Genomic DNA, 12,352 nt, shown 5'->3' with positions numbered 1-12,352 from the left:
TAGTTTGACATCAGCATCTTCATACATCATCTAACTGTTTTTAATTGTAATCGCAGGCATCGCAAAGAGACAGTTATATTTTCCCTCATTCTGATGTTACACTGACTGGAGCTTGTTTTCTTTCACATACTGGCCTTCGTGATGCATGAGTCCGCCACCCCGGCCTTTTCAGCCCTGGTATCATGCGGCTCTTTCAGTCTTGTGGATCCCTGGGTGGCTATAGTAACTCGTGATTAAAGCACGAGGCTTGAATGTCACTCAGTAATAAAGTACCAGAGCTGCAGGTTTTATTCCCTGTTTGTCTGACTGTTTTTTGTGTCTGTTGAAAGAATCTATTCCTTGTAAGTGGACCGCCTGAGGGCTTTGCAAATCACATACTGCACCCTTCATGTTTAAGTGTACATCACCTTCATCAGGAGATCTCATAGCTGCACGCTGAGCCAGAGGGCTCCTCTAAAGCCAGTGCTTTTATTTTCCTCCCGTCACAAGACAAATGTCAAGTATCCAGGCTTTAGGAGGGAGCGCGGCCCACCCGTCTGCCGCCAGTGGTTTGGAGACAGCTAGATGAATGCGAGGCTACAATGCGTCTGGCTCGCACCGGAGGCAAGGAGTCACGGTGCAATGAGGAGGCCGTGCTGCGATAACGACAGAAGGGTTTTAATCATCACCGCTCCCCGGGAATGACACCAGCGCCGCACGGGGTAACAGAGACAGAGAGCAAGGTGGGGTGGGGCGGAGGAGGGCGGCTGGCACCCAGCAGACAAACAAGCAGCTTGTAGCATCCCTGTGTGGATTAGCACTGTTGCTTGGTGTGAAGCGCGTGTTCTTCTGGAAAGCCAGCAGGAGAAACATATTACTCTTTTATTGTGTTTTGCTTTAGAATTTTCTTCGGCATTACGGATTGTCTGGCACCATTAAATATCATGTCTGTTTTTCAGGTTTATTAAGTCGAAATTAAAACTGTGGAGTACCTCACAAAATGTATTTACAGCCCTTGAACCTTTGTACATTTTGTCAGGTTACAGACAGAAACGTAAGTGCATTAACAATTTATGTGATGGAACAACGCAACGTAGTGCCTAACTTTGAAGTAGACAATTCTTCTCAGATGTAGAGACAGAATTTTTTTACTCACTTTTCAAAAATAATAAAAAAAAAATAGCTCAAGCTCAGACAGATTGTATGGAGAGTGTCTGTTAACATCAGTTTTCAAATTTTGCCACATATTTTCAATTTGACCGAAGTCTGAGCTTTGACTTGATCACTGCAACGCATAAATACAGTATGTGTCAATCTAAATCACTCCAGTATAGTCCTGGGTGCTGTATTTAGTTTTCTTTCTGTAAGTTGAATATTTTCCCCAGTATATAGTTTTTAACTGAATTTCCTCCCAGATTTTTCCGTATTGAGCTCCATCTGTCATCCAATAAGCTTTGAGTTGATTTGTTGTTGTCCTGGCTGAACTAACGCTTCCCTAAAGCATCATGGCACCATCCCCATGTTAGATGGAGGGGGGGGTGTAGTGTGTTAATGGTGATGTCATTTTTTTATCATTCCAGTGTAAAGGCTTTTGTCATTTTTTCACTGCACATAGGGTTTCACATTTTGGCAAGAAAGCCCAATTTTCATCTGATCTGAGAAGACGACCTTCTTCTCTTTCCCTACTGACTTCTTTACATAACTTGTGGCAAACAACATCTCTGCTATTTTTTCCCCGAGAGTAGCTTTATATCTTTTTTTAGAAAGGCCCAGTTTAAGTAAAAAAAATTCACCAGCTTGAGCTGTGAATCTCTCCAGCTCCTCCAGAGTTACCATGGGTCTACTGGCTGTTTCTTTGATTTATTCTCTCCCTCACTGGGCTGTTGGATCGGATGGACTTCATGTTGCGGTAGATTTACAGTTATGCCGTACTCTTTCCATTTTCGGATTTGCTTCAAGCTTTGCATTTTGTTTGATAGATTGGACTTGATTTAGTCAGTTTTATTTTAGCACACCTTCCACTTCATATTTCAGCACTACCTTATATTGGTGGATCAAATAAAATTCAAATGATATGCACTGTAGTTGCAATGTGACAAAAATATAAAAATGTTAAAGGGACAATATTACTTTTATGCTTTGGTGGGAACATTTATTTCTCCCATTTCCAGCTCTGCAGACTGAACATATTTTTATTTCCGTAGCTTTTATGATAATCAAAACATTACCCAGCTTCCTCTACATATTTAGTTATCCCGGATGTTTAAAGACGCCGGGGTTTTTTCCAAGTCTAAACATGCATGCCTGATGTTTATGGAGCACAGAACCAGAAAAAAAACAAAGCAAAAAAAACAACTTTTGTTTGCATCTTGCTGATATTTACGGAGCTTTGTGGGATTGAAGTCGGCTATCTGATGGAATTTAGTCACCAGGGGGATCGGTCGATGATGTGAGTCGTGCTCTTTAATTGGCTCACTCTGCATACAGATTTTAAGTATGCATCTACAAATGCAACAGATAAATACAGCAAATGGTTGAATATTAAAGCATTTGCTTAGAATTAAAAAAAAAACCATGTTGTTTAGAGGAGAAAGGCATTTATTTACCTCACAGCCGAATGTTGCACTGTTCATTAAATGCCATGATTTATAAAAAGAAGTGATGATTATTGTTTTATTGACCTGCGTCATCCCAGTGTGAGCTCACAAGCTGTGGCTTTACGGAAAAAGAAGTGAGCAGCTCACTATAATTTAACAAACTGAGCCATTTACTTTGAAAGCCAATACCACTGTCAGGTGGTGGGTCTGTAATGACATTATTAAGGAATAGCAGAGAAAATAAATTAAATACCAACTGGAATTCTTTTTTATTTTTTCACCATGACCAAATGGTCAGAAGGAGGCTTCATTTTCTGGATCGTCTTCCCTCTGTGCAAAAAATTAAATGTGTGAGACTTTTCTCATACCACAGCGTAGTGGGGGGAATGTGGATAGAACCCCCCCAAAAGGAATTAAAACCACAAAAAACACTTGCACTCTTTCAGAATTTTTCTGTTTCTGTTTTTGTCGGTCACACTGAAACAAATATAGCTACTTTATAGTAAAAAGAGTGAGCTCCAATGCCTCCACAGAGATGTAAAAGACTGTTTATTACAGGAGATGCCTCCAACAGTGGCACAACCAGAGCTTCTTCTTTTTCTTCTGGCTTTTCCTTTTAAGGGTTGCCACAGCAGGTCATCTGTTTCTATCTAATCCTATCTTCCACATCTTCTTCTTTCACACCAACCACCCTATGTGGTGACACAACTGGATTTTTTTCTTTTTCTTTTTTTTTTTTGTTTTTAATGTTGAATATCCCCGAATTTAATATTCCTATGGTGATCAGTAAAAATGGAGTGTGGGAAGAAATATAATCTGCAAGAAAAGCAGCATTGCTTCTTTAAGATACTGTGGCTCCCATTTCTCCAAACAGCTGTCACCAGTACATATTATATTAGGGAATCATACAGATATTGTGTTAGTTTCATTTTTTCCCATATTACCAATATGTGTTTTACCTGTGAGGGTTTGGCTACGGCGCTCAATAGTAACCAAAGACGCTAATAACACAATTTAAACTCTGACACTGTAGTTTTCCCGCAGCAGCACGTTGTTTGGACTTACATTCTGTTGATTGACTAACTTTTCTCATTATTTCATATAAAGCCTGCACTAGAGCAATTTGGTTATAGTTTATGTGTGTTTGTGTCATGGTCAGGGTGTGTGAATGGGTTGTGCCCTGCCGTCAGGAATGTGGTATTCTCACCCATCACTGATTTCCTCGTAGGGCACAGATGGTATAACCCAACAATAAAGTATTATTCCCAGATTAACCTGATTATTATGGTTAAACACTGAAGATCATCATCTGGAAAGAGAAGCAGACAGTAATGAGTTAATGCTATCTGCAGAAATCAATACATGGTTTTTATACTGACACATGACATGAAACATTGACTCAATGAAAAACGAAAGCACTTACCAGATATAATATAAGCTCACAACACCCACGGTCACCTCAGTGGTCTGGTTGTTGACTCTCGTCTTGAGTTATCATTTGAAGCAACTGAACCGTGTTTTGCACTCAACCCTCAGGTTTGAGTTATCGTGTTCGTGATTTGACATGTTCTGTAATCATGGGGCAGAATTTGCTTTCCGACAGAGAGGGTTTCTGTGAGTGAGAAAAATCCTACACAGATGTTCAGTGTAGATAGTGCTTACTTTATTCCTTTTCTGTGTTGCAAAAAACATCAACGCATCCATTTATTTTTATTGAAAATATATTGTCAAGGAAACAGTCTGTTAACTGAGTGATTGTTGATTCAGTTTTAATAATATCTTAGCCGCACTACTGTATAAGAAAAGTGCATTTTAAAATGAGATGCTTTGAAGCCAGTGGAAAGGTTGATTCTCATATCTGTTGCATATTTTTACTTATTTCTAAAATATGGTATTTGAAGCCATAAACTTTCAAGGAAAACTGGCAACCGTTTTTTTTTTTTTCTTTTCTTTTCAGAGTTTCCAGTCACTTTCATCTGAAAAAACAACAACAAAGAAATTAGCGGTAATTGCTCTGAAAACAGGAATCAAACTTATGAGTAATATTGAAGAGCGAACGCTGCTAAATAAAGCTCATATACCACAGAGAAAAAGACACAAAGAAAATACTTTTGCATCCTTTTAGTAAAGAATGAAACATACAGAGATAAAATACCAAGGTAGCATGTGTTGAAGTAAAAAATACTTAATTCAAAGGCCTCGTTTTAATGGCTCATCAATTAAAGATGGCATGATGTAGCACAGCTGCTTCTTCTGTCAACTGCATTAATATTAGCTGCTTTCGTATCTAATGATTGCTAGCAGATTATCTTAAAAGGTGTGCCAACTATTCCCTGATTGCATAATTTTCCTTTATGTATCCTCCCTTGTTTCAGAAATCTTCCCACTTTTTGATCCTTTGTCAGCAGGCTGCATTTCAGGGATCTGAGCATCCTTAAACATTTCTGTCACATGTAGACATATTTCCTCTGTCTTTATTTTTTGTGCCACGCTTAATCAGATCATGAAATAAATTGTTGTTGTATGTCAGATAAAGACAGCCTGGGTAAATACAATAAAAGTCTGTTTCATGCTGTGATTTTATGTACTAAGGGGGAAAAAAAAAAGATTTTCAAAACAACCCAGTTCTATGGAACAAAGTAATTGCAACAAACTAACTAGACCCTAGTCTAATTACATGTTGCCCCCCTTGGTCAGAACAACTGCCAAATAAGCAGTTGTGAAAACTATTAATGAGTCTTTCACCTTGTTGTGATTGAATTTTTTCTAAGTCTTCTTTGCAGAATTATTCAGTTCAGTCACAATGGAGCGATGGTGCAGGATAAAGTCATGCCATAGCAGCTCAGTTGCATTTGAATATGGACAGTGACTAATACCGCTCCAAAATTGATCTTTTTTTCTTTTCTTCATATTTGCCGCTCATAGGTTGACTTGCTGGCCTGTATGGGTCATATTCTGATCATAAGCTGATGTTCAGGCATTCTCGTTAGGATGTGCTTGAATATGTGAACAAACAGCCTCTTCAGCAGTTACCTTATATGGCTTACCCTCCTTGTGAATGGTGTTGGTGACTGTCTTCTGGACATCTGTCCAGTCAGCAGTCTTCCCCATGAACGTGTACCCGACTGACCCGGAGTGAGAGTCCATTTAAAGGCTCAGGAAACCTTTGAGTCAATTAGCTGATTATAGAGGGACACCATTCGATTCCAGTAATGACCTTTTCAAGAGTATTCTAATTTTCTGAGACAGAATTTTGGGTTCTCATGATCTGTAAACAATTATCATCAACAAACAAGAAACAAAGGCTAAAAATACATTATTTTATGTGGCTATTCCATATAATAAAGTTTCATTTTCTGAGATCACTGGCAAAAAATATTCCACTTACATTGAATATAATCTTTTTTTAGACATACTACTACTATGTACAGCAGGGCTGACTGCCTGAAGGGAAAAAAAAATGAGTGAGCAGAGATTAGAGTTTGGGTCAAGTGTGAATGGGCAAGTGGGAAAGAATGACAAGGAAGAAGAAGAAAGATAAATTAATATTCCTTAACATGATGCTTTAAAGTCAGATCAGTGTTTGTGGAAACAGAAATTTCAAAATGAAGAGTATCAGTCCAGCGATACGCACAGCAGCTCAGGAGGCGTAAGCCGAAAATACTGGTATCAAGGGAAATCCCACTTTGCAGTTGGAAACCCACCAGTGTGTGGAAGAAGACGGAGGCGTGTTGTGGTATATCTGTTTCAGGAAAGTTGTGCTCCGAGTCGTTGTGGTGCTGACTGATCAGATGTGTCTGTACCCATCAGATCAGTGTTGTCTCGCTGCGTGGAAGCTGTCCGTTTTGGCTTTTTTATCCAGTGCCATCCATCAGAGAAAGATTACGTTATTATGCTGTTCCTGCATGGGTCACAGTCTGCTGACTGCTTTCAGATTCGAATAACCATAACGCTAGAAATAAATATTGCCGTCTCATTTTATATAAAAAAATTAATACTTGTGACTCAGTCTGAACATTTATTTTATGAAGTATTTCAGAGAGAAAACAGCAGAAAAGGAAAAAGGAAGCTGAACAGACAACAAAGAAACTCATTGAAATCTGTCTGTCTGGAAAGATTTACAAAGACAGTTGTAGTCCTTTTGGACTCCAGAAAACCACTGCAAAGTCATTATCCACAAATGGAGAAAACATGGAACAGTAATGAGCCTTCCCAAATTGCTCTTAAGAATTCATCGGTGACTGAACCAGGGATCTCAAAAGAACCCAAAACAACTTCTAAAGCACTACAGGCCTCATTTACGCCAGATAACTTCAGTGTTAATGATTAAATAATAAAAAATTAGGAAAATTATTGTGAAAGTGCATGCCAGGCCACACACAGAATAAAATTCTTGTGGGGTCTAAATGGCCCGTCTCTTAAGACTTCCTGGGTGGGTTAAACCTGCTGTTCATGGCAAAAAACCCTGGACCAAAATTTCCTTACGAAGATTTAAAAGATTCACTATCAGTTCCTGCATGACCAATTATTAGGTTTAGATTGAATAGCTTTTGTTCTCCCTTGAAATGCTCCTTTTATAAAGCGCATTTTGTAATTAATAAATTACGGAAATACCAAAAACACATCACACAGCATGATAGCAGCAAAAGTGTGATGATATTGATTAATTTCATTGTATGCCATGCAGTCTCTCTCTCTGCACAGAAAAAGATATGCTTACCTCAGCAGCTTTTAAGAAGGAACTGTGATAGGTGGCATTATTTAAAACAAACATGAAATCACTCAGGTGGTCACTTTCTGTCGTTGATGTAAACTACTGTTTGGATTGTTTTACACTTTAAAACTCCACAATTGTGCCCAGTCCCAGTGTAAAATGAAGGTTTCTCATTTTTTCATTGGATGTAACTCGAGCCCAACACTGATTGAGTTGTTCTTAGACTGCCAGTGTATATTAAAATGCAGCTTCTGCGGCAGGAGGAATTTGAATCTTCTTGTGGAAAACTTTATAAGAGCCACATTGGGTTAAAAGTGTCAGTATGCACACTTTAAACATGAAGCTTTGAGTGAAAAATACATGTAACTTGTAATATATGGGAACCTGAGCATATCTGCTTTAGCATTCACATACGCTTTTATTAAATTGGATCCCATGCAATGTTTTATGTAATTTCAAGGATTAGACTTAGAAATTCATTAGGTTCCAGCTCTGAGAACGAGGCCCTATTTCCATCTCCTATATCAGACTGCGAATTTGATAAAGTATGAAAATATGATTCATTTATTCAAGAACTGTGCGCTGCGGCTTTATGTGGTTCTTAATGAGTAATCTTCCATACTCTGTGGGAATCTTTAATAAGTGCCATTTAATGAATGAAACACGTTGTGTGGCAAATCATTAACTTTGAAAGCACCCCTGATTGCTTTTGAAGGATTACAACGCTTTTCTTTGATTTAAATGGGTTGCGTTCATTTTTCTGGAATTATCTTTGTATTTAAGGGATAAACTCTAGATTAGAAAAGTGCCATAAATAAAAAAAAACAAATATTTTCTTCTTTAGTCATTTGAAATGTTTACCTCTGTGCTGCGGTAGCTGGCATTTGGAGGGGTTCAGGTGAAACCAGACAAATGGCAGTTATTTGATGCCAGCGTTGTCACATCTCTTATCTTTTTTCGATAGAGATCAATCATGACAGCGGGAACAGACAGATGATTCCTCCCCTGGCGGCCAAATTGTCCCCTTGCATGTGCTCACTTTTGTGACAGTGTCTGAACATTTGCCTCATCATACATCAAACCACTAAACCGTTTGGATTGACAGCACTTTTCAAGCGGAGAACACACACACCAATCACGGCAACAGAGGCAACAGCCGACGCAGACTTTCACTTTGACTTGGAGAATCCTCAGAATTGCCTACTGAAGGATTGATGTAAACCGTCTTTAGCAGTGTGAAATGATATCTTCAGATCAGTTAGACGTTCAAGGACTTGAGTGGTGCAGTTGCCAAAAGGATTAACAGGTGGGAAAATGTCAGTACATTTTACATTTAATACTAGTTAAGTGATTAAATGTACTTTAAATCATCTGTTTTTCATCGTCAGAGTTAAAATTAAAGTAAAATGTACTGTGTTGTGAAAAAGTAATTGCCCTTCACTGATTTATTGTGTTTTTGTTTTGTTGTCTTGCCTAAATATTTCAGGTCCTCAAACCAATTCAAGTACTAGCCTAGTCATTCAGACCAATATCAGACAAAGGTATCCAAACTAATGAACCCATAAGTAAACACAAATAATATACAAGCTTATAGTCCTCTCATCTGTAATGGAGGGTTGAACCCTTTTAGTTTCACATCTTTTTACACCACGCTTTTCTTCCACTCAACTTTCCGTTAATATGCTAGGATGCAGCACTTAGTGATTAGTTTTTGTAGCTAATCTTCATTGTGTAAGGTGTAAATGACTGTTGGACAGCTGACACAGGAAAGAATGAGCTGAGCAGCGTTTCTGAAAGAAAAAAAAATGATATTGATCTTAAATAATATTCTATTATACAAAATGAACAAACTTGCAATAATACTATGTAAGCTATGTACAAGTTTCCTATTTTAATAAATGGAATATTTTGATGATGTTCAAATTGATTATAACTCACTTTAAATGTTCCATAAAGGATGGATCCCTCACTAATCATAGAAGAATACCGAGATGAGATTTGAGAAAAACAAAAGTTTGCCACTCTTATCATCACCATCTTCTCTCTCTCTCTCTCTCTCTCTCTCTCTCTCTCTCTCTCTCTCTCTCTCTCTCTCTCACTCACTTTGCAGGTGTCATAAGGACAGCTTTACCCAACATGGACCGGGAGACGAAAGACCAGTATGTGCTGGTCATTCAGGCCAAAGACATGGTGGGCCAAATGGGCGGCCTCTCCGGCACCACCTCTGTCACGGTCACTCTCACCGATGTCAACGACAACCCACCTCGGTTCGCTCACAGTAAGAGACCTCTTTCTGACTGCCTCCACAGAGCTGATTGAGTTTTTACATGTTCAGCAGCTACTTAGCAATCAGACTAAAACCTCCACATCTTTTTCTTCTTTTTTTTTTTCCCACTGGTTTTGATCTCTAGGTTGAATGCAGCTCTTAAGATGTACTATCACTGCAAGACCACTTGAACTAAGAGAAGCGAATAAGGGCACTCGATCAACATAGTAAAAATAACTGGGATTTTTTTTTTCACACGGATGAAAGAAACCGCTTTAAAAATGACTTTTTTCTATATTACTTTTTAATAAAGAAAAGCAGCAAGTCTTTTCCTGTCAGTTTTGGTTGAACGAAGTTTCACAGAAAATGAATGACGTTGATTTTTCAAAATTAATACCTCTCCTCACACTTTGCCATGTTACAGTAAACCTTCAGTCTGAGAGCAAAGTGTTCTGTTAGGAACATGCGGAATAATCAAATCGCTGACGTATAACTTCTTATTAATAAAAATAATGATGGAGCTGATTATATGTGAAAAGAAGAATCTTAAACTCTATTCTGGATTTAACAAGGAGTCAATGAAAATAAGCTAAAGTAGGAGAAATACGATCTGTCTTTTTAACTTTAATTTTGTAGAACTTAATTTAACAGGGATTAGGGCTTCTCTTCAAGCTTTGGACATGTAGACTAAAATTTTTGCCAGTTGATTGCGAAAAGGATCTTTCGTAGTTAAATTGAATGTAAATGCATCTATAGATATCAATCAACAGATTTTCAATTAGCTGTATGTCTGGACTTTGACTAGGTCATTCTAACTCATGGATATGTCTCGGTTTTGGCAGAAGGCCGTCTCTTGGTGTAGTTGGAGTTGAACTGTACTTGAACTGCTTTCAGATGATGAACTGAATTCTGCTGTGTAAGATCTCCAAAGATTGGGATGTTGTTTAAGAATTTAACCTCACAATGAATCGCTCAAGAACTGATGCTCTCTAACAAACCTTTAAGCCATTTGCTGGTCCGGCTGGAGCGCAGCCACCACTGGACTGCCGTGAAACCGTATACAAAAAGATTTGTATCACTCTGTGAACTCTAATGGAAAATGGTTCCTCTGGATTTTATTTAAGAGTTTAAGATTGCAAAAACTGAGAAAATTAAACAGTTATGAATAGCTGAAAACCTGAAAATTACAACCGTACGTTTATATTTTCAGCAAGAACTTGGACTTTTCCTAAAAAAATTAAGAAAACAGTCTGTCTATAAACGCTGCACCTCCCAGCTTCATTCTTCATCAAAGACAGCCATTCCTTTTGCATTGGACACCAAGATCAATCAGGTTTCTCTTTTTTTTTTTCCTTTTTCTTTCATTTTGTCAGCCTTTTGCACAGGCTGCTAATGGCTTCCAGGAAAAGCTTTACGATTCAAAGGCATGCAGTGCTTCTCATGATAATCCCGAAGCACCGGCAATCGGTTTACTGGTGATAGCCCGACCGCTGGTCCGGCTGGAGCACAGTCACCACTGGACTGCCGTGAAGCCGAGTCAATTTGCCGGTCCCCGGGGTGAAAGAGAGATTCAAGTTTGCGCGACAAGTCATCAGTGTCGTTTTAACCCAGCGCTGTCACACTGAGAAGAAAGAGACTTTAGAAGAATTCTGGGGGGTTTTGCTCCTGCTGTTGTGCTCACAGGGTCATGGGTCAGAATCGATATGCCATTACAGGGCTTCAGAGCAGATTGAATCCAGGAGCACTGCTTAGCTGATGCTATGTGGGGAAAAGGCTCGGGACGGGGAAGAGTAGGAGGTGGGTGCAAGGGTAATAGGATGGGAGAAAAGTATTTTTGGGGGGCTTTTAAAGAGCTGCTATTCCATGGCAAATTAAAAAGCCATTATAAAGATTACATGGTGGCAAACAATGTCAGGCAGATTAGCATTTAGACTGTGGCTGAGGGAGACACTGAGGAACACAGAAAGGTCTGGTAATGAGCTCTGGCTTGGTGATTGGGGAGATTATGATTATGAATATGATTCCCTTCTTTATTCTTGTAGGAGTACTTTAAATTCAGGGAGTCAAACAATAGCGTGGAGAACACAATGGAGAGTTTTTTTGGAGTAATAGAATCCTTGAGTGGACATTTCATCCAGTGAAATGTAACAAAGGGATTTAAACGCGACTCCTGTTGTTCCTTTCTTCTGGCCTGGACAGCCTCAAAGTGCAGAAATTTTTCATCTGGCTTCATCCACTCTCCTAAAAGTAAAACTTGTGGAGTCTCGCAGTTCAAATGGGATATATTTTATTTATTTATTTATTTATTTATTTATTTATTTATTTATTTATTTATTTTTTGCCTTCTTTGCTGTCTTTTCTACAAAATTCTACCATTTACTTCAAGGCTTTCTTAGCCTCTTTATTATAAACAAATGAATTCACTTCAGGTAAATTGTATTTTTGTTTCTCTCCTCTTCTCTGTGTTCCCAAAAACAGTAAACATGTAAACAAATCATCAAATCATTCAGATCTTAAAGTCCTGAAAAAGTTATGAAGGTTTGGCTTTTTTTTCTAATTTCCTGTGGTTCCAAGCTGTGCTGCATTGCCAGTGCTAATATTTTTAGAAAAATGTAGAGATTCAGTTCCAGCTATATTTTTTTTTTCCTTCTCTGCCTGAAAACAGTCAAACTGACCCAGTGGTTCACAGTTTTAGGAGCTACAGTGGATTTTTGTATCTGCTACTGCAGTGCAATGCTAATATTTATGAGTACTAAAACTATTTACCTACTCAAATTGGAGATTCAAGCTTTTATA

At 38.4% G+C, this 12,352-nt stretch overlaps 1 protein-coding gene across 1 annotated transcript in view; it reads left to right on the top strand.

Moving 5' to 3' along the window:
- The window catches only part of LOC103147556 (cadherin-7), a 130,165-nt gene that overhangs the window by 75,809 nt on the left and 42,004 nt on the right, over positions 1 to 12,352 (top strand). The window contains exon 5 of the mRNA XM_007565956.2: positions 9,401 to 9,568. Coding sequence (XP_007566018.1) covers positions 9,401 to 9,568 — 168 coding nt within the window. The remainder of the gene's footprint in view (positions 1 to 9,400; positions 9,569 to 12,352) is intronic.

The sequence above is a fragment of the Poecilia formosa genome, unplaced genomic scaffold (assembly GCF_000485575.1).
Source record: "Poecilia formosa unplaced genomic scaffold, Poecilia_formosa-5.1.2 Scaffold184, whole genome shotgun sequence".
NCBI classification, from domain to species: Eukaryota; Metazoa; Chordata; class Actinopteri; order Cyprinodontiformes; family Poeciliidae; genus Poecilia; species Poecilia formosa.
Note: the sequence above shows the minus strand (reverse complement) of the source record. Positions and strands in the feature narration are given on the sequence as shown.